Source organism: Seriola lalandi, unplaced genomic scaffold (assembly GCF_002814215.2).
Source record: "Seriola lalandi dorsalis isolate HSWRI2012SDOR001 ecotype SW California unplaced genomic scaffold, Sedor1 jcf7180002054976, whole genome shotgun sequence".
Taxonomy (NCBI): Eukaryota; Metazoa; Chordata; class Actinopteri; order Carangiformes; family Carangidae; genus Seriola; species Seriola lalandi.
In genome coordinates this window covers 1,246,050-1,269,194 of record NW_019525526.1, presented here as the reverse complement: position 1 = coordinate 1,269,194, position 23,145 = coordinate 1,246,050, and the positions used below count along the sequence as shown (strand labels likewise).

At 44.2% G+C, this 23,145-nt stretch overlaps 1 protein-coding gene across 1 annotated transcript in view; it reads right to left on the bottom strand.

Annotated features, from left to right (window-relative positions):
- atrn (attractin) overlaps nt 1–23,145 on the bottom strand; it is a 121,571-nt gene that overhangs the window by 31,766 nt on the left and 66,660 nt on the right. Inside the window, exon 26 of the mRNA XM_087171111.1 lies at nt 11,979–12,057. Within this exon, the coding sequence (XP_087027237.1) occupies nt 11,979–12,057 (79 nt within the window). The remainder of the gene's footprint in view (nt 1–11,978; nt 12,058–23,145) is intronic.

The following is a 23,145-nucleotide window of genomic DNA, read 5'->3' as shown; positions in this document are numbered from 1 at the left end:
GGGGCTGGCACTGTGCGAGGCGACGGGACAGAATGAGTAAGTGTGAGGAGCGATGGCATGAGCAGAAAGCACGCCGGCTCGGGTCACCTTGAGTAAATCATCTCCCACCTCCAGCAGCGGGGAGAGAAACCGCAGGAGCTCAGGTAAGAGAGCCCCCCCCCCCTCAGGGTGAGGTGAGGTGAGGTGAGGGCTCTCCCCTCTTCGATCTCTCCTGATGTGGATGCAGCCACAGCTGGACTGTTGGGAGGGGACATGTTCATCACAGGCTCAACACATTAGTCCGCGGCTCAACCGAGCTTTCACACTGTAAAGAAGATGAGATGATGCTTCGTCTTTTTATTTTTTACCTTCACTGAGACACTGAGACAGTTTTGTTTTGTTGTTTTTGTTTTGTTTTTTTTTAAATATAAAAGCTAAAGAAAAAAAATCAGCCTTTGACTTTTTTCATTTCTTTTTCTCTCTCAGCAGTCAGCCGTGAGAAGACAGAGAATAACCCTTACAGTAGAGGAAGCCATTAAATCAAAGTAAATGTTTCACCTGCATATTTGGAATACTGTTTCAGGGGCTCCACATTCTCCCTGGAGATCCACGTGGCTTCAATTTACATGTGTGTTTGTTTCAGGGCGAGGGAGGATGTAGCAGGGGAGACAATTTCTGCATCGTGTTCAACGCTGCGGCACGAGCAGAAAAATATTTTTAACCCCTAAGTGACAGCTTCAAGTGCCGGGGACGTCTGCAACAGCAGGGAGCGTCCCCAACTTCTTTATATTTCATAAAGCGATGTTGCACTTCTGCAGCATAATCCCAGCACAGTATACGGTACCACTGAGCTGTAACGACGGCCGTGGCCTCAACGCTCTGCCTTCAAGGACACAATTATTCTTAGTGCAGGCATGGCTGAATCCATTTCCAGGGGTACACAATGGAAACAATGATCCACCTCCATCTTCAAAAAAAAAACAAACAAAAAAAAACAAAATGTCTTTTGCGAGCTCCAGATGACCATCTTTCCCTCGCTCCACAAAGAGACCGCTCACATTAACATTTCAGTCACGCCGCTGACGCCTTTTTATCAAGTGACCTTAAATGAGCACAATGGTTTCATAAGCCTCACTTTACCGTTTCACACTTGACTACATGACCAGAAAGAAAACCTTCAGACTAACTGCTGCTGAGAGAGAGCGGCTGCGTTTACACCACCAACAAGTGTCGTCAGAAAGCTGTGTTTTCTAAAAAAGGGGGTAATTATAGATGACTGTCACGGCCTCTGCACATGGGGAACGCATTTAGGAAGCACAATTATTTTTGGTAAAGAAGAATCATGCCCCGAGATTCTGCTTTTGACTCCCTTTTTTTCTTCTTGTCTTTCATTTTGTCACCACTCAATTTAACAAGCACAAGATTAAGATGCCAAATGGACCTTTACCTGCACCAGAACACCAAAGGCAACTGGAATTTACACCTTTTAGATTTCAGTCCAGGCAGCTTCCTTCTTCACTATTACACAGTTTTAATAATAAAAACTGAGCTGATTATTAAAAACCACTGGATGTCCCCAGGTTGTGTTGGTCCTAAACTAATGAGGCTAAAGATAAAGCTTAGCCTGATCAAACTCTGAGGTCTAATCATGTAGTTTAGTTGAAGTGTCACATCCTGGGAGCGTTCACATGTTGCTCCAGTGTTGTGCGCGGATCCCAGCCACCAGTCGCCACATCAGATAAATGGGAATTTTGCCTAAATTGGACATTTGTACTTTGTTTATATCTGATTTACTTGATACGTACACATCTGTGTTTCTGCTGACTGTCTTTAATTAAAGCTGATGACATAACCATAATACGTCTCATATGCAATTAGCACAGTTTCAGGGAGCAGGCAGCCCAAGCAATCACAACAATCTCCCGCTCAATGCATACACAACCAGAAAAGGAACTCATTATTGACTTTATCCACAGCACCCCCACCCCCACCCCACAACCGAAAACTCCCCCACTCTCTCTCTCAGGAGAACTCATAACCATCACAGACTCAAATGGAATATTAACTGGGACCACATCACTGGTCTGCCTCAGACAAATTCAGTGAAACACAGACCTCTCCATAAACATCGTCAATACATCGACTGAAATTATCACTTTACAACAAACGCATAATCAAGAAAAGCAGGTCAAATGATTTGATGTCTGCCCTGTGGGAGACGCTCCCGCTCTTTTTCCCCCCAAAAAACAACCCTGTTCAAGAACAAGAACCTCTGAACGCCGCCGCCTCATCTGTGCTGCGTGTCGTGGTTTCTCTGCTCACCCACTGTGGCAACTGGACGAAATTCACCACATCTCAAACTTTTAATTACACATGAGATGCGACCCGCTGTGCTGACTGTATTCGCGGTCTGCAGGAGAGTGTGGTTTGGTCGTCCTCTGGCCGGTGTAAACACATGTCGTGTTAAAACCGCACTCACTCTCTGGATTGTGTCGCGCGGCATTCCTGGAGAGCAAGAAGTGCGTTTCCATGATTCTAAAATTATAATGTATTACGGAGCATCAGCATGAAGTGCATCGTAAGGGGGGGGGGGTAACAGCTGCAAAGTAAAGGTGAAAAGATCGTTTTTTTCCCTTTATTCCCTGCTCATGTGTGAACCGCATTCACATCCAGCCAGCTGCTTCTGGGACTGGCGTGTGCCGGGGCGGGAGCAGCCCCCGCCGGTGAGAGGATCCTCCTTATCATTAGGGATTATTTCGTGAAACTAATTTGATGCGGAGCTCTACGTGCTCCTTGATATCTTCATTGTATTTCGGGTCTCTGCTTATTCAAGAGGATACCAGCGCCAACCTCTCTCCCGCTGCGCCTTCAACGCCAAAGCATCTGCTGGAGACGCTCGCTGCACGTGAACGTGTGACGGCTCGTGTGGCTGTGTGTGTTCATATAAGTCAGATAATGACTGCGGGCTGAGTGACTGGGCGACGCCTCTGAGCGCGAGACTCTGGTGTTCATTAAGTCTGCGCTGCTCACACCGCTGAGTGGGAGGGCACAAAGATTCAGATTAGAGATCTTTACGGAGTCTGTAAGTTTTTATTCAGTTCGTTATTTGCAAATACTAAAACTTGCTAAACTTAAAGAGATTCAATAAGGGTTTCCAAAGTCCTTGGATTTGGCAAATGAACTTAAACAACTGGTACATGCTACTCTACGAAGGCGTCCTCGGGCTCATACCACTGTTTTCTTGCAATTCTGCCCAAATAAAGTGCTGAAACGACAGTTTACATTTGCTTTTGGAACAAGAATCTGATTTTGTTCCAAGGCTTTGTAATAGATAGATAAATAGATATATACTTTATTTATCCCCTAGGGGAAATACAGGTGTCCAGTAGCTCATTAGTAATAGTTAAATATAAATAATAAACATTAATGAGCTAGTTTGTCGTTCCTGTGTCAGACATTAACAACAATAATCGATCAGACCTCTGGTTCATACGCAACTCTTTTAAGGTTGGACTTCAAGTGTTGTGATAATCAAAAGTTATGAGTTGTTATTGTATAAATCCATAATCCATATTAGATTTTGGTGAAGACACTTCATTAAAAGATTTTAAATCTGACTTCGTGATTTCCTTGGTGGATACAGTTTATGATATTGCAGGTTTTAGTGCATCACTCTGAAGATAAGGGGAAGACTGTGCATGTGTTCATGCAGGAGCAGTCTGGGCTGCTGAAGGCCCGGTGACGGTGCGGGTCAGAGGTGGGCGTGGACGGAGCGGACAGGAGAGGGAGAGGACAGTATGGTGACACAGTCGCCCCCGTCCAAAAACTGAGGGTCAGCAGTCTGCGGTGGCCGAGGGGACGACGACAAGGACGCAGCTGTGGAGCCGTTAAACAACTTTATTGCCGGGTCTGAGTCATCCTCACCCTCTGCATCAGACGGCAGGAACACGTCCTACGGAGGGGTGTTTTAATTTGGCCACTAGGGAGCAAGTTTACTCGTCTGTGTATCAACCAATAAAAGAATAATGTGGGTATAAAACAAGAGATAATATGCTTACAAAAGCAGAAATGAGATGATTAAACGACGATTAGACGAGGTGCATCTCTGTAGATATTTCAGGTGCAGAACTAGAACTAGAACAGTTAGATTAAGTAAGGACCTTTTGAATTCACCAGTTTCAGTAACTACAACTTTCAGCTGATTGTAAGTCGAAGTGTTTTTCTACAAAGCCAGGGTTTACATGTCTGTGTTATTTTTCCTCTACGCCCATCCTGCACAGCTTTAATGAAAACCTGGCCTGTAAATGTGAAGGTGATAAAAACTGGAGCCGTCTTCCAGTGGAGCTAACTGGGTACTGATGTATGGATTTGTATCCGTTTTGTCAGTAGCGTTGATATCATAACTTGGATAAATGTATAACGGCATAATTACCTAAAGCCCAAAGCCCACATAAAACCGTACTGGGAAAACAAAAGCTGTCAATTGCTACAAAACACTATTTTATCTCCACCAGAAATCAGGTCAAACCTCTGGAGAAGCCGTCGAGCGGCAAGATCTGAACTTCTAAAAGCGCATGCATTGTTTTCGTACTTGTACATCATGAAGTGTTTACAATCGAGACGACGACACTACATTTTGTTGCCTTTGTACAGGTGAACTCGCGGGTTAATGCACTTGAATGAAAACCAGTGAAAAGTCTTCAGAGAGCAGAGCTGTTCCGCAGCAGCCCGTCTTGTTAAGGCCTCAGATCTTTCCTCTGATCCCCTCCCATTCTTTAGAAACTTGTACGGTGGACTGTGTACTTTCCCTTCTCAAGAGTCATCAAAGGCAGAAGTGAAAGGGTGGTTGTTCGTTCCTGGCAGAGGAATGTGTGTGTGTGTGTGTGTGTGTACGCCTGCACATCACTTCATTAACATCCCACAACCTGAGCTAGACAGCATTTGATAAGAGAAGGAAAAAAAAGAAAGAAAAAAGTTGAGTTTACACATCACAGGCCATTGCACAGCTTTCCACTCATTTTATGACATAATAGCAGGTATTTCTAACAGAGGCCTGAGCCTTCACACCTTGGTTGACATTCATATTTATAGCCGAGGGAAAGGTGGTGGTGGTGCTGGGTGTGGGAGGTGATGCTGGGAGGGTGGGCAGCTTAATGGGGTAATAAATATGTGAGGGTATCTGGAGACGTTTATGCTGCTTCCTCTCCATGCCTCCTCCCCGTGGCCTACCTCTGGTGTAGTGTAAAGAATCTACAACACAGTTAATCATGTGGGATGCGGCGGCAACGATCAGAGATATTATCGCATTCTGCATTTCTATCAATACCTCAGGGTGCAATACACGTCCAATATACGTCAAGTTATCTGTGATGTATATCTGTGTTGGGTGGGGGTGGGGGGTGGGGGGTGTCGGGTAAACGCCGTCATCATGAGGATGTTTTTGTCGGAGGCACATTAAAGGAGGAGGGACGGACCGAATGAAACACGAGAGAGGGAAAAAGAAAACGAACATCAAAGACTTTCTGTGTCGTCCAACACACTGTCAGTCAGCGGGGCAGTAAAAGACTTTTAACTGCCCCTTTATGAATCCATACATATGACTCAACTCTTACGTGGCCAGGTGCTGAGATTTCCACTCCGGCCTGAAATCTACAACCGAGAGAAACGAGACATTCTGTCCTGAGGCGAAGTAAGTGAATGTTAAAGTAGTGCCATTATTTCAGTATTTTGCATCATGATTTTATTGCCCCCTTCTCTAGATGCTTCTGCTGGATCTCTGCCCTAATTAGCTAGCTTGCTCATCTATATTAAAAAAAAAAAAAAGAAAAAGAAAAAGTGCTTTTATCATTTGTGTCTGTTGCAGGCCTCCGTAAGCTGTGCCTGAAACCCGTTGCTGTTGCTGTAGTTGTTGACTGCTGATAAGAGAAAGCTTTACTCCTCCTCTTCTGACCCGCGCTCTCTTTACAGATTAACTACATGAAGGTAAATATAGCAGTTATGTGAGATGTAGTCTAAGGCTCCCGCAGGAGTCATCACCCAGCATCAGCAGCGGGCCGCTCAAGTCGCACCGGGGCTCATTCCGACTAAAAGGCCGGTGGCTTCCACGGCACAAAATGGCTGCGGCGGTTTGGGCCCCCGGTCTATTGCCATCTGGCAGCTCCAGCTCCTTCAAAGGAACTGTCAGGTCTCAAAAGGAAGCCTTTGATTAGGACTCAGACAGTACAGAAATACACACACACATATACACACACATCCAAGCGCATCTACGCAAACAGATGCGCAGCAAACACACGTGAGGAAAAACATGCGCCTGAACACTTTCAAACACATGCAAACAAGCGCGCACGCACGCACCCCAACAGGTGGGCTCCGGCTCGTTCCAGCAATCCAGCCATCAGCCTCAGCAGGTGTTCGCCTCTGCTGCCACGCTGAGAAGAACCTCAAACACCGTCATAAACTTATTTTTTGCTCAGGGTTTGAAATTAGCTCCTTAAACCTGCCAAATGCAAATAAAGTGAATAGTGACGGATAGCATCAATCACATGCTGGCACTGGTTGTCTCATAACTTTTAACCCTTCCAAACCTCAGGCCTAAACTAAAGCAGATGGACCCAGTTTTATTATTAGACCCTTCTGGTGAAGTTGGTCATAAAGTTTTTTTTTAGGATTTATTACACCGTGGAAACGCTGCGCTGCTTTAAAGGTGAGAAAACACCAGCTTTTCATAGCCTGTGCATAATGTAAACAGCTCATCAAACGAAGAGGAGGAGAGTGCAGGACCAGCCTTCCTCAGGTATATAATATATTCATGTCTGCAGCACAAGGAAATAATTTAAGTCAAAACGGCTTTAGAATTTGTCGCACGTTGCCTTTTTGTATCATGTACATACATTAAACTTATTGATAGTAAATTTGGAGGAGTAAATGCAATGACTTCATGAGCCGTTTTACTTCTACTAAAGTGTTTTGGCTCGATGATGAAACTCAGAGTGATTGGTAACTTCTAAAAAAAGGGTTTTACTGTATTTCTTAAAGAGGAGCTCACAATGACATTTATATCACAGGGTTAAAGCTAACACTGTTATCCAGAGAGGCTTACAGTGAAAGCAACAGCACAATAAGCTTAAACTCCTTAAAGTCAGATGACAAGCAGGCAGCGGTAAGGAGAACAAGGCTCGGGGGCCAAAGTCTTAAATCCCCTGTGACCCTGCGATGACCACATAAAATGCAATGGCCACCATTTCCCCACTGTGCCGCGGCCTAAGTGAGGTGAGCGCCGGCATAATTAGATGCAAATGTGTGTCACTGTACGGCTGATGCAAGCGCAGGGTAACTCGGAGGAATCGGGGGGTGAATGTGGGAGCGAAGCCCGGAGGGGACAGCGCTGAGAGAGGGACGCAGGCGGCTGTAACGAGAGAGTTGACCTCGTGGAAAAACATGATCAGCTTTCTGTTTGTCGGGAATTATGTGTCATGTTGCGTTTACACAATAAATGTGTAGGTACAGAGGCAGGTCCGCTGTGCAGCTGTGTTCATTTCTGCACGAGCAGGATGAGGTAATTACAGTTAAAACTGAAACTACACTAAACTACAGTTTATTGACAAAGCCATTTCTTTATTTGTAATACTGTCTGGCTGCTGTTGTGTTTCCTCCACTTCCTCTACTAATACTACTACTACTACTACTACTACTACTACTACTACTACTACTACTACTACTACTTCTCCAAATCGATTCGCTCTCAGTTGTAACCGCCGTGTGTGAGATGATGAGCGTGTGAAACACAGAAAAGGTGTATTTATATGTACTTTGGTGCAGTAAAACAATACTTTTCTTGCAGTGGTGAATCGGCTCTGAAAGATTTAACGTCCAAACATAATTCTTTATGCATAAAGAAAACTGACTGTGCAGTGGAGGAGAGGCGGACGTGGGATGCAAACACTACTGCTGAGTATCTCTAAAAGGAGTCAAAGCCCTAATTCAACTCGACAGCTACGATAGGAAGTGCTCACTATATAAACTAATATAGTATCTGCATTCCCTCAACTCTGGATTCAATTCATGTCTTTGTGGGTGTTTAAATATAGACACACATCAGTAATATTCTCTTAATATATTGGTCCTGATTTGCCCCCCCCCCCAGTCACGGCTCTCTGCTGGAGCGACATCCTGCCTCAGGATTTCAGTGCAACCACCTCTGAGAAAGAAAACAGCAATCCTTCCAGAGAGGGCGCGTCATTAGCGCTGCCCTCTGCTGTTTGCACCGGCCATCATGACTGGATGGCAATTTTTTCACTTTGACTAAAATGAGGCCGCCACTACGACTCTCCCGCTTCTCAGTGTGAGAATGATTCCTGCCTCGGCCTTTCAGATGATCCAACGGCAGTGAAATGCAACACCGCAGGATTCAACAGGATTTTTCAAAAGCGGATACGCCGCTGCCGCCGCGTGCCGAACCGGTGATGTCATTACTGTTACTGTTCATCATTCTGATTGGCAGAAATAACTATATGTAGTTATATACATATAGTTGGCTCGGCTTACAGCATTTTATTACAGATTATCACAGGTGTGATGCAACAGCAGCTCCGCACAGTCTCCAGGCTGCAAACCTCTGACTGCTGGTTTAGCTTTGGGAAACAATTACCTCACATTCACTCCATTTAAGAAATGACCTGTATTATTTTCTTTTGAGTGGCTGCCACTGCACGATGGTGATTGACACCAGCCATGAACTAGCGATTGGTGTAATTTACTAATAATGAACAGGTAATTGGTAAATTACACCAATCATATGGCGCCTGGTGCTTATATACACAGTGTAAACACCAGCTCGCCATCGCCACATCAGGCAAACAATCATGCGTTTGCTCACAGTAGATTCTTTGCATTTCAAATGGTTGACTGCAGCACAACTCCTGCTAACGAGCTTGGGACCATAAATTATTGGGAGACACTGATGTCATAACTAAAGAAGTGCATCATGGGATATTAACAACATTACTGTGTGTCAGAAAATGCTATAAATGTTAGTGAAGTGTGATGCCCAAGATGGCGATTTTAAAAGTAAAATAGTGAATGTATAAATCTCATTTTCCATATGTCTTTACTTGGAAATTGCTTTAATAATAATAATAATAATAATAATACTAAAAATATATATAATTTCCTCAAAAGTGAGTCTTTCATTTCTTTAATGCTTTCATCGGGTGAAGTGAAGTTGTTAATCAGTTTAGAAGAGACCAAACTGATTCCATGAAAGGCATTTTAGAAAACCCCGCCGTCCTCCAACAGCTTTTCCAGGTGTTGGGGAGCTTAATATTGGTCTCACAGTTTCCTGTAGCCCCCAATCCTCTTAACAAAGGTCCTGTGCTAATTTTGTTTAAAGGTTAGCCTGTAGAGAGCCCAGCTGGACAGCAGTGGCTGTGAGATGAGAGAGGGCAGAGTGGGAGCAGGTGAAAGGGAGGATGTTAAGAGGCATCCAGAGGTGAGGGTGATGACAGCACTCCTGGGCGAGGTTACAGCCGAAAGGCACTTCAGCCGCCACGGCGAGTGTGAAAAGCACAAACCAAAAAGTTCATATTAGCTTGTATGCCCCTCAGACACCGCCACACACACACACACACACGCACACGCACACACACACACACACTGACATACTCCCACACGCACGCAAACCTTTCAGCCACTTGTTCAAAAGGTGATCCAAACCCTTCTGGAAACACATAAGAAAATGCATTTTGTCATTTTTTATTTTTTATTTTTTCCAGGGGAGTAACTATTCAATATGCAAAACTTTTCATAGTTTCCACATCACTTTAGCTAGCTAGCCAAGCTGCAACAAGCGTGGACTCCGTCTGACCGCCAGTTAATCATCCATTCAGCCTCAGACACTCAAACGCTGGAGGTTGACCGAGAGAGCTCGTTTATTTCTCGGGCAAAAAGATAAAACGCCGTCACAGTTACTCGGACAATGACTTTAAGAAATAAAGGCATAAACCGAGCAAATCTATTGTGGCTGTTGTCGTCTTAGGAGCCATAAACCAATCACTCAGGAGCTTTGTCAGGCCTGCTTTCTATCTGTCAGCACTGTGAGTGAGCGTGTGTGTGTGTGTGTGTGTGTGTGTGCGTGTGTTTGAAAAAGTGGGTTAAGCTTAAGATCTGCAGCGCATAATAATAACAACCATCTTTTACAACCTTGTTTTCTGAATGACACGTATGACACAGACACATTGATGTTTAAGACTTTTCGTCCTATAAAACAGTTCATGAATTAAAATTAATGTTGTTTTTTTTTTTTTTATGTCATTAAATGTCGTCAGTTTTCCTGCAGCGGGTGCAATTCTAATGTCCTCTGAAAACATTTGAATTATTCAGACTTTTGGTTTTGCAGAATTGTTAAAAGACCTGAAAAATTGTCATTTTCAATCTTTTGTGGCGCCTGCGGAGCCTCCCACAGTTTGGCAGATTGCTTTGGCGTCCTCTGTGCGGCGCTTTCAAAGAATTAGTGACTTCTGAGTTTGGTTTTTTTCTTCTCCAGGAGACTCTGTGTGTTGTGGAAGACACCATGCGCTATAATATAGGAACAATTCATAGCAGTCAATTCACTTCAGTAATGTACTTTCAGTGGCTGACAGCTTAAAATTAAATTAAATAAATTTTTGTATTAAGCTGAGTGTGTTAGAAGCCCTTTGGTTTCCACAGATGCTCATGAACTCATGAGTATCTACACATCCACTATGGACAGATTTCAACATTACTCTCCAGCTTGACTCAACTGTCACACCTGTAAACACCTTTTCATTTATAAGGAACATCTTCTAAAAGCAGCTATTCTAATCAATGACTTTTACAAAACTATGTAACAGATCAAATCTATTCAAAAGGGCAGGCAATAAATGGAGATAATGTGATCACTGCCTCTGTCCCTGTTTGTTGAATGATATGAAGTTTGTGTCGTTCAAGTTTTTTCTTTGGGTAATTTAGGAAAACACATCACAACTCTCAAGCCTCAATGGATCGAGGCCCCGGTGTCTCGCCCCCAGGACTGTGAGCTAATGAGTCTCGGCTGCAGTAATTAAAACAAAATCTGCCTCTTTTTTCTTTTTTGGTCAGTTGTGGGGAATCGTGTGCCGTCCATAAACTGATAAAATCACTGTACTGAACTAATTATCAATAGTATATATATGAATGAATGTTATGTAAAGAGTGGTCACCGAGAGACAACAAGAGATTTCCTCAAACTGTTTAAAGCTGGACCAAAGCGACATGCAGATCAGTGTTTAGAATAAAAACACGCTGCGATCGTATCAAGAGGATTTAACGCTACAAGCACTCGGGCAAAGTCACGACCTAAAAGTCGTAATGTGGGCTGTCCGCTCTTTATAGGTCTAACGAACGAAGGGTTTCAAAGTCCGTTCATGTAAACCGACCCGTGTGAGTTTTAGTAGCCAGACAGAAGGTTTTCTACAGTAATGTTTCACTAATAAGTGATAAAAAGATTAAACTTTTAATTGGTTGTGTAGCCTGAACGCCTTTATCACCGATGCTCTCCGCCGACTTTACAGCTGGAGTTTTTCCAGAGGTCTAGGACAGAAATTATACCGGCACAATGTCATTATTCAAAGGCGCAGATATTCACATTAAGAAATAACACAATAATTGCTGACTGTTGACTTACAATCGCATGTTTCTTTGTGTTTATTTGAACAAAGCTAATTCCATTTATTTAATTCAGCTATTAGATAACTGAACATCAACAATATAAAAAGAAAACTGACTGCGACAAGGTCAAATGAGTAATTGGAAAGCTCACAATGCATTTGTTCTTTCCTGAGCAATTCTGCTTCCACGAGAGAAAAGCAGAAGGAAGAACGGGGAAACAATAAAACACGGGGCGTTGTGAAGATTGAAATGAGACGGGCGTTTTCTGTTCAACGAGGACAGGAACCGAGGAACCAAAATCAATATTTGTTGTAAAGCTTGTGTCTCGGACTTACCTCTCGTCGCCTTGACGCCCAGCAGCTCTGTTTGATCTTCCAAACCACGGCGGCCACCAGGAGCAGGGACAGGAAGCAGCTGTGTGGACGACGGGAGAGAGGAGGTTCAGTTTTAACGTCCATGAGTGTCACATATTCTGGCAGACATCAATTCATTAATGAACACTGAATTTCTTCTTCTAAACTCTGCATATTCATGTGTGTTTGGGGCTGACAGCGTTTTACAGAAGGGCTGATTACAGCTCATATCAATCTGTGTTATTATTTAATGAGCTACAGGTCTGAAGCCCCCCCCCCTCCCCCCCCCTTTAAGCTGCTGCTGCTCCGCCACAGTAAGTACATCATTTAAAGTCGTTTTGACACATCACTGCGGTTCGTCCCGTCTATACTGTACATCTAACAGCATGTTATGGCGACAAAATCACTGGCAACTGCTAAAGAAGATGAAAAGTTATTCATATTTTCATCTTCATGAAATACAGTCCACACAGATTCCAGAAACCAAAGCCTGTTTTAGGAAGAAAAAAGAGAAAAAGAGATCAGATATGAAATCAAAGTTAAATTTGTCTTCATAGTTGAAGTACATAAAATAACCGAGAATGACGTCACGAGTTCACAAGATGTAAAGTGCGAGAGGGAGAAGCAGCTGTGGAGAGAAGCTGCTGTCATGATTCTCACATTATGTTCACGTTCCACCAGTTCTGCCTTTTCTTTGACACGAACTCGTATTTCAGACGCAGCCACGCCCCCCTCTGCCCAGCTCCCGCCCCCGCCAACACCTGTTCCCATGTACCTAATAACCCCCCTCTGTATGTGTGTGTATATATATATATATATATATATATATATATACCTCCTTGTTTCCACTCACAGGTGTCACATTGTCTTCGAGCTCATCGCCGAGCTCTCCAGACTTTGTGCTCGTTTGGTTTGTTTGTCTTTGCTTTAACATCCCAGTGAAAGACTGACTTACTCCTGACTGTCTCCTGTGTCAACAACCTTTACATGCACACACTTCCATTCACTAACATTTACTTATTAACCACAAGGTATATTTAATGAGCCAACTTATTTCTGGATGACGTTAAGTAGCATCTTTGTCGTCTTGATTTACTTCCTCCACGCTCTCTCTTCCAGTGGCTGCATGAGGTTTATGCAGCGCTGTGGGATTTTTCTTTTTTTTTTTTGTGGGAGCACTTAATGTTTTGTTTTTTTCCTCCTGCTCCATTTTCAGCGTTTTCCACATTTGTGCAAATAAAATATACAAGGAATCAAACTCTTGAGTGTTCTATACACTCTACACAAAATCACCTTGAGGTGATGAAGGTAAGGGTGACATGTCTTGCAGAGGTTGTTTGTTAGTGTCACTGTGTGTGTGTGTGTGTGTGTGTGTGTGTGTGTGTGTGTGTGTGTGTGTGTGTGTGTGTTCCCTAGCTCACTCTACTTCCTCTGGCTCCTTTTACACTTGCACTTAGGAAGCTGTGGAGAAGACAGGGAAAGAAAACCACAAAAACATAGACAAAGACAGAGTGCGTGTGTGTGTGTGTGTGTGTGTGTGTGTGTGTGTGTGTGTGTGTGTATGCACAAATACATCAGAGACAACATCTCCTGCCATCTGAACTTCATTCCCTGACTGTCAGGCCTTCCGCTGATTTCCTGTCACTGTTCCCTCGGCTGTCTGGCCCAGACTTCCTGTATTTCAGCTCTTGTCATGTGTTGCCAAGTGGCTGCTGAAGACCGAAGTGTCGGCGGCGTGATGGTGAAACGCCCCTCGGCACCAATGATCCGACCGTCAACTCAGAGTTTCCTCCAGGAAAATCACCAACAATAAAAATAGAAAATTTGCACATCAAGCTTTATGTCATCTAGGATGGCTTGATTTGAATGTGTGAACACAAACACACGGTCGCTTCCAAAAACCAGCAACTGATGTTCTAACGTCACAATAACACGTAATAAAAGACTATATTTTACTTTAATGAAAACAAACTCAGGCAGAAACTCAGTCTGACACAAGTCCACACGCGGCTGTTAACTTCCTCTCAGCAGCAGCAGCACTTATAATATTTACAAGCTACTTTCCCGTTCATGTAATTAACGTCTCATCTTTAGGACACCCCCCCCCCCCGTGCAGGCAAACACTGAACGTTACAGAAGAAAACGGTTCACAAGCTCAACGTTAATTGGTTTTTATTTGAAGTCTGAATGTGACAGTAAACAGCAACATGTATATTAAGACTCAACACATGGCTGTTTACATGCTCTTAAGGGAACATGCACTGTGTAGCCCGTTACTGTGTAAATAGATGACACATCAGTTACTTATTCTACCTGTAGCTGCTACTATAAACCACTTCCTGGTTTCTTTTTGTCCGTCATTGGACAGATTGTGTAACTTGATTCAAGTTTTTCCTCAAATCGGATTTTTACAAAAAGGTCGTGACGAAACCAGTTTGATGCGACTACATGACCAAGACATCCGGTTTCTCTAATTCCAACTTCAAGGTCACATGACGTTTAAGAAATCAGGTCACGGCGGACACACAGACTGTATCCGACCTGGTTCCTACAGACACAGAATTACAATCTGAATCTTTTGGTCTTTTCTTTGACTTGGAGGGAAATTCTTACATTTCAAATTTGGACTATACAATTTAAAATACTGTTTGTAAATATATTTTCATATACACACGTTATGGTTTCGAGCTTGATTGGATGATGGGGGGGGGGTTTCTGAGTCCAACCACACTGAGGCTGAAAACTGTTGAACTTAAATTTTCCTAAAATCAGTTTTGCTTTATTGTTTCAGCTGATTTTCTTTTTCTATTCAGGATCACAGGCGCAGAGGTTAGAAGTGGATTTAATTAGAAACTCCAAGTTGAAGCACAATTCCAGCGAGACCCCTCGCAGATTTTTCTATAAAGTTTTACCACCTTTTCAATCTAAATGTCTTTGCCCATTTTAATACTGGCTGTGATGCATTCAGATCTTTATTCATCGCCCCCTCCCCCCTCCCTGCCCACCCTGTGTGACTTTTTAAAGCACCATCCATTCAGAAATATTCCCTTATCTCTGCAAGCTGAAGAGGACTCTTAAGAGATCCATCCGTTCAGCCATCTTATTGATCTGGCTTCCTGCTCGCTGCTTAAAGAGCGACACGGTGCTGATGAATGACCCACGTGAATAGATATCAGCCTCGCATCAAAGGCCTCCCTGCCCAGCGGGGGGGGGGGGAGGGGGAGGGAGAGAGAGAGAGAGAGAGAGAGAGAGAGAGTGACAAAGGATGGGAGAAGAAGGAGAAGGAAAGACAAAGAGACAGGAGGAAATGGACAGTAATGGTGAAAGACACGGAGATAAAGACGGATGAGAGGTTAGAGAGCGCAGGTGAAAGTCAGAGGGATGGACAAAGTGAAGAGACAGAGACACGGAGACTTGAAGACAAAGAAAGAGGAACACATAGAAAAGTAAGAGCAGTGAGACGGACACAAACACAAAGTGAAGACGACAGATAGAAACAGACAGAGCGGCGCGCTTCATTTGATCTCAACCTACACAAGGGAAACTGGCCAAGTTAGTCAGGCCTCAGCGCGCCCCCCCCCCCACACACACACACACCCCCCACCACCACACCTCGAGCTCCCAGCCTCACAGGGAATAGAAATGAGCATCCACCAGGCAGAAGCTGCTTCACCGCAACCACCTGCAACGACTCAGTCACCAAACTGGCGCCCGGCGTCACTGTAACTATGGAGCTATTTACTGTAGTTTTCCAGGTGTAGGAAAGACGCTGCAGCTGAGCAGCGTCAACATACTTCCTCAGAAGCTGCTGCATGTATCTATGGTTACGCAAATCTCTTGGGGGAAAAAAAAAAACACTTTTGTGTTTTGCTGCACATGTGAACCGTTATTATTCACAATTAAGTCAAGAGAATAATATTTTTCAGTGGGGACCTTATGATTCATGTAGCCTCATGCAGCCTGGGGGGCTACAACACCCGGCCCTCACTGAGAACAGATCCATCGCCATCAAAGTCCGACTTGTAACCGAGCAACATCCTGGTATTCCCTGCTCTTTAACCGGGACTGAGCTAAAAACAAGTACAGCGCCTCGGCGGCATGTTCAAGTCTGGTTGAATTTAAAAATGCCTCAGGCAAGAAATAAAAATGTCAAAATCAACTTTTTAAAAAGAAAAAAAAAGGAAAAAAAAAGGTACTTACAAGTGTAATATCGGCTCTGTTTCCCCCTCATCTCAGATACAGTCCATTCAGAAAGTGTTCAGAGTGCAGCCTCATGCTGAAATCAATTCAATTCATTTCTTTTCTCTCCTCAATCTACACTCAATATCCCGTCATGACAAAGTGAAAATTATGCAAATGTATTAAAAATGAAAAACTGAAAAGGAAAAAGCCTTTTGTATGACACTTGAAATTTTGCTCAGAGACCAAAGAGACTAATATTTACTGCACTTCTTCTGCCGATCAGCGATGAGTGAAACGGGGGCGATGCTTAAGTGCAGCGACATCCTCGCTTTATTTTGATCCTCAGACCGTCAGTTTAAATTCTGTTTTATTCAACTAAATCTTCGCATTTTACTCAATAAAGATCTGACGCCTGACATGTGAGTTAAATCATTCTGTAAGTCTTTCCTCATGTGCAAAAACTTTTAGCGACAGGGAAAACTGCAGCAATGAAATTCTGCTCTTTCACCGATTCCATTTGACGGCAAAGTAACAACCTATGCAACGGACAGCTGCGACTTAAAGCTGGTGTGATGGTGTTTTTCAGTAACAGCAGGGACAAATGAAGCGGTTTGTTTATGATGCGGCAGATTTAAGCTTTGGCCCTGATTAGAGTTACTACATGTTCTCTGCTGTGCAAAGACGCAGCACAGCGCCGAGGGTTGGAGGAAAATGTGTGCGACTGAAAAACAACCCGATCCGATACAACAGTCATAAATAGGATGGGAAATAAAAACTCCAGTATCTAAGTGGCAGCGGCTGAAAGGTGACACATAACTCCTCGTTTAATGGAAACTGTTCTCCTCACAACCTGAGAGAGAAACCGCCTCGTCCTACCTGCTCCATAAGGAAGTCATCCCTTTTATATTCATGGTTCCCTGTGGAGTTCTCACTGTAAACAACCACAGCTTTGTCTTTATTCAGTGTTTCTCACCAGATCACATTATGTGTATCCTCAAGGCCAAGCAAGCACACAAGCAAACACACAAACAAACCGAGTGAATTCCTGCCCTCACAAAACTCTTGCAAAGACTTTTACTGAGTGTTTTCAAACCTGCAAAGCTGACGGTCGGCTGCCTCTCCGTTTATTGCCACGCTGCTGCCACCACCTGCTCCTCCCTCTGCATCCACCCACACACACACACACACACACACACACACACACACACACGCCACAACATGCAACACGAGCAGCGTGTGGATCTGTGAGTCAAAACTTTGCTTTGATTTACAGAGACCCCTGGTGGTTAAAGACTCAACTCAGGCGCCTTTAAAATCAGTGGGTTTAAAAGATGTCACATTCTCCTCACAGTATTTATTATTTTATTTCTTTCAATTAAGCCGACTGTGAAGTCTTGAAAACACGCGTTTCTTTTACCTGCTACTTTGGTGCCACTTAATTTTCCCTCCAAAAAAGATGAGTAACAAACAAAATATGTGCTTTTTCTAAGTTGTTTTTTTCTTCTTCTATTATCATTGAACTTTACAGACAATATGTATTTCACTAGACATGATGTGCAGTATGTACAACACGCTGTAACTGCAGGTTGTTGCTTTAGCCTGCTGTCATCCAGGCTTAGCAGCTTTTCAGCAAAGCATTCGACACTTCTGCCGTCATCACAGAAACACTGGGAAACAAATGTCGACAAAAATGTCACTGGAGTCATAAATGCCAAGACAAAGGAAAGAGAGAAGGTAAAGAAAGAGAGGGAGGAGGAATAAGCTGTACCTGATGCTTCACCGACTAACACTAAAAAAATCACTTCTAAGTTTCATTTTGTTTCGTGAAACTTTATTTTTTTAATGCCAAACTCTTCAGTGACTCAGTAATGATCAACTGTGGATGATTTTCTTGCAGTATACAGTATCTCACACCACCATCGCCATCCGTTCATATGGTGATTTAACCTGCGATTCTAAGCTCCAGCTCGAAACGCACCTCTGTGGTCGAGCTGCTCAAAACCAACAGGTGGAAAAAATAGCGTGCGGACTCCAGGTCTGAGGTACGACGATGTACCTGAAGACGGGGGAGGGAGGATTTGAATCCATTTTGATTAAAATGGGTTTAGCGGATGATAGGAGCCGTTTCGGCGGCAGGCTGAAGTGTGGACAGAGAGCAGCGGAGAGTGTATTACAGCCACGAGCTGCGGAGGCCAGAGAGGTGAGCGCTGACGTGTCATTGGCTAACCTGACAGCAAAACAACAGCCACAGGGCAAACACCAACAGACCGGCTCTGTTGTCTACAGCCAGCTGAATACTAATCCAGCGGACGGCCTGCCGCTGGCTTTTACTCTGGGGAGGGAAATTAAACCTGCTCACCAGACAAACGCCATTTCATTTTCACTTCGGCTGATAAAGTTCGTCCACCGAACCGCACGCTAACCAGCAGTCCGCCCAGAGGTCCGGCTCTGCCCCTTGCTCTTGTCGTCAGTAAACCCCGCGGCACCGCGGGCGGTGGGACACCTCCGAGAAGCCTAACCCACCTGAAAACAGAGGCGGGGGCCGAACACCTCGCAGAATACAAATGTCTGTATAATCTCTGCAGCTCCGTGTTTGTCGACTCGTTCCTCTCGCGCTGGGAGTTGGGAAAACTGACTCGATTCTCTCCAGTATGTTCGGGGAGGGGGACAAACAGTAAAATCAAATTTGGCATGTTGTTAGCAGCAGAGTGTGCACATCCTGCTCAGCTGAACTTGGTAATTTCCTTTTTTTCTTTTTCTTTTTTTCATACACAGCCTTGTTCTCTACCCCCCAATGCCAATTCATAGATCTTAATTAGTTACAGATAATTAAATTTGCCACAGACAGTTATCGTTTCACCTCTTCGAACTTGTGAAGATGACAGGCAACTAATTAAAACTGCAGCTCTTTTGGGGTTTTTTTTGCACTTTTTCAGAATTGGAAGTTCAACAAAATAACACACATCCTCTTTCTCTCTCTCTCTCTCTGTCTGTCTCTCTCTCTCTCTATATATATATATATATATATATATACAAACATATATATATATATATACAGTATATACTGTACATGTGGCCACTGCAGCTGCAACGAGTGTACTGAAGTTTACCTGCAGGAGGACTGAGATCTGTCTGTCTGTGATGTAATCTAGGGAAAGAAGCAGCAGTGGTGGCTCTATGATGAAAAACAAAAGCAGCAGTGGAAACAAAAAATAAAAGGGACAAAAACAGCTGAGGGAATGTGAGGATTTAGAAATCGTTTGGTGAATAAAGGAGCAGATTCTCTCTAACAACCTCAGAGAAGCCGAGGCTTCGCACCTTCATTCTGCGCAGGTGAAGCGCTGACCGAAAAACAGCGAACTGAAGAAATAAGGGATTTACCACGAGTCATATTATATTTCAGAAAATCCTGCAGCAGGGCCAGGAGCACGAGAAGTCCAATTCCGTGGCGAGCATTTTGCTTTTGCTCGTTCAAACCTGTCGAAAGTTATTTCAACAGAAAGAGCAGCGAGGGCCTGAGAGCGCACGCAGCGAGCGAGGGGAGGGAGTGGACACGAGGCCGATCGGATGGGGAAGAAAAGACTTCGCCTCCCCCTTGGGACTCTCCAGGAGTGCGGTATGGCCCAGTTCACGTTCCCTGTGTTTCTCCTCCCGGCTCATTACAGGTGAGGAAGAGGAGGAGGAGCAGAAAGTGTACGCTCTGAGTCAAACCGACTGATCTGACTCATTCATTATTAATTGGACGCAGAGTGGCTTTCAGCTCCTTGCGGCCCTATCAGGAGGAAGTTTAGCCGCGAGGCACTTCTTGCACTTTCACTATCCGCTCCATCTCCCTCTCCTCACCGATGACCCGACAATGAGGTCAGATACAAAGAGAGAGAGCGTTAAAGAATGCAAGGGCGGGGAGAGGAGGAGAAGAAAGGAGATGGAACAAGAGGTCGGGGAGAAGGGGTGAAGAGAAAAGAAAAAAAAGGGGCAGTGGAAAGGAGGCAGGCAGGGGAGGAAGACAAAGCGAAGGTTGGGGATATGGAAGAAAGACACAAGGTGGGAAGATAAAAAAGGGAAAGAGGAGGAAGAAGAAGGGAAAAAAAGAAGAGAGAAAGCAGGGAGGTAAGAGGACAGGCAGTGATGCAGCAGCAAAGGTTGAGATAAAGACAGAGAGAGTGAGGAGGCAGAGATTCACACAGAGAAAGAGACAGTGAACTAGAAAGCTTCGAGAGGAGGAGATTCTGGCACAGCGCTGGCGGCAGCCCCTGCTGAGTGCCCAGGGAGGCCCCTTAGGACAGGCAGGCAGGGCTCGAGTGTGCGCCGAGTATCTCTCTGCCTCTCTCTCTCTCTCTCCCCCTTTCTCAGGTGCCTCAGGGGGGTTAGAGAGAGAGAGAAAGGGGGAGATATCAAGAGAGAGCCTGCTGTCAGTCAACACCGCAGGGAACAAGCTGAGGGCAAACACCACGCTGAGTGTGTGCAAGTGTGTGTGTGTGTGTGTGTGTGTGTGTGTGTGTGTGTTTGAAAGAAATCATGGCTGAATTGTGTATGAACACAAAGGGTAAGTAAAGGAAGGAAAAGAAAAGAGCTGCAACTTATGATCCTTTAAAATAAAAGAAAACGCCTGTTTGTGGCGCCTTGTTTGTCTTTGAGGCGCAAACAACAACAACAACAACAACAACAACAACAAAGACTGATTCTCTTTAAAAAAGTTCCCTCAAAGTAACAGAGTGAAACTAAAGATGTGGGAGGAATGAAACACGTCTTACTGAACAGAGAGACCCGCTGGCCTCCACCCACACCTCCGTCACCCGCAGCGTTTCATCAGCAGTGAACTTTCACACTCGCGTCTTTACTGGATGGTTTCATTTGAAAAGAAAATTAAAAAAAAAAAAAGGGGGAAATTTCACACAAAAAAAAAAAAAAAAGCAGATCAAGCGAAATCACATTACATGTTCAAATCCCACAGATTTTCTTTTTCAAAAGAATTTACAGTGAAGAAAAAAAAAAAGTGAGAAAAGTCTGACATCAGAAGCTGCGATTTCTGTTTGATAAGTGACACGAACACTTAAAAGCCACTATGGTCTAGACTTATGTTATTATATAATTATAACACCTTTCAAGTCCTTTGGTTGACATGAGCTTTAGCTTGAAGAAAAGTCAGAAAAAACATGATCAGTCTGGTGTTTTAATAGCATACATTTTGATATTAACCGATTCACTTACTGTCAATCAAAATCCTCGTGAGCGTCAGCTGCAGAGAATATAACCTCGCGTTTGGCTGCAGAGGATGAATAACGACTCAACAATTCACATTACATCATATAAGAGAAGTTTGTTGATGCAACCTTTAAAAGTTTGAGCACTGACAGCTGGGTGAAGTCGCAGCTATAGATTATGTTCTGTCCCGCAGAGTCCTCTACACTCCGTCCTGCTGTCAATCACCCGTCCCCGTCACCGCCGCCGGTGACGCTCATGCGGCCCGACGTTTGTGTGCAAACAAACTTGTGTTAGACGGAACAGGGAGGCTGTGCGCTCTACGTCCCAAATCACAGTTGGGGTCACTGTCAGTTTCTGTTTAACCGACCGCAGTGATGCATTTCTCTCCCAATTTAAACACAGAAAAAGCTCAGCGCTCGATAATGAATCCACTGACACCAAATACCACGGGGGAAATAATTGAGAATGATCTGTCGTCAGTAAACGGGTTGCAATTTAAATTGACATTTGGAATTGATTGTATTGAGCTGACCCCCCACAACTCCTGCACTCATGCAGGCAGCAGTCTGAAGCTTTAAAGATGCAGGAGAGAAAAACACGCCACGTGTGTTTGTGTGTGTGTGTGTGTGTGTGTGTGTGTGAAGGACAATCACACAGCTCAGAGGGCACACAGCACCACTGAGTGGCCAGCTGCCTCCTGTGTTTGAACAAAGAGTGTTTCTGAGTGTGTGTGTGTGTGTGTGTGTGTGTGTGTGTGTGTACAAACAACTGTGTGCATTTGAAAGAATTTCTGTGCCAACGTCTAAATCTGCAGATGTGTTTAAGAGGCTGAGTAGTGAGCTGATGATCACAACAACAGAATTATTTATGTTCTGTTGCAGGCCACTTCCAGCTGCCAAAATATGCATGAGTCGCCACTTGGCTGTCCTAAGAGCCCGGGGGGGGGGGGGGGGGGGGCCAAAACAAATGGTGCACGGCTGGATAGGTGTGTGCACGTGTGGGCGGCTGTGCATCCATAAACGACAGGGATCATGTTTTTGGGTGTTTTATTTACTTTTGTCCACATGACGGTGGGGCACCACAAAATTAGTACGAAAGTGGCACCAGTTCTGAAACGATAAATCCAGGCACTTAGCTTCATTATGTGTAAATGGTCGATGCTGATTCCTCAAAAGCAAAAATCAAGAGAAGTACACCACTCCAATCAGCAGATGCAAAAGCTGCAGTTTGCACTTTAAAAGCGCGCATCTGCCTGAAACATCTAGCCAAGAATAAATTTTCAGTTTTTCATCCCTTGATTTTAGACCCCTTCTCTCAGTGCCTTCATATAGTGTCCATTTGAATTGTGGGTACGCCCCAAAAAACAAAGCAACTGGGGCATAAAAACGGCAGAAAAAGTTCCTATTGAAAAAGGTTTAAAGTGAGGTGCTTGGGTGCTGCTGTTGTGTTTTCTAAATACATTATTTGAATTGTGCACCACAGAGCAGAAGCAGGCAGCGGAAGTGTCGCAGGTGGAAATCTTAAATCTTAGAGCAAATAAAACTGGGTCTGTGGATTGTTTGAGTGGTTGATGTTAAACTGTTTAGAACCTTTGTCATTTAATCCTCCGAGTTCATCCACTGATCAAGTGCTTCAAATGAAACGATGTTCCCCGTGTGACCTTTGCCCTTTATTTCCCCCCTAAAGTATTGTTTTACCCCCCCCGAGCGCTGAAGAGCTGCGGTGCGACTGCCGCATCTTAAGTACAGGAGGTCAAAGGCCT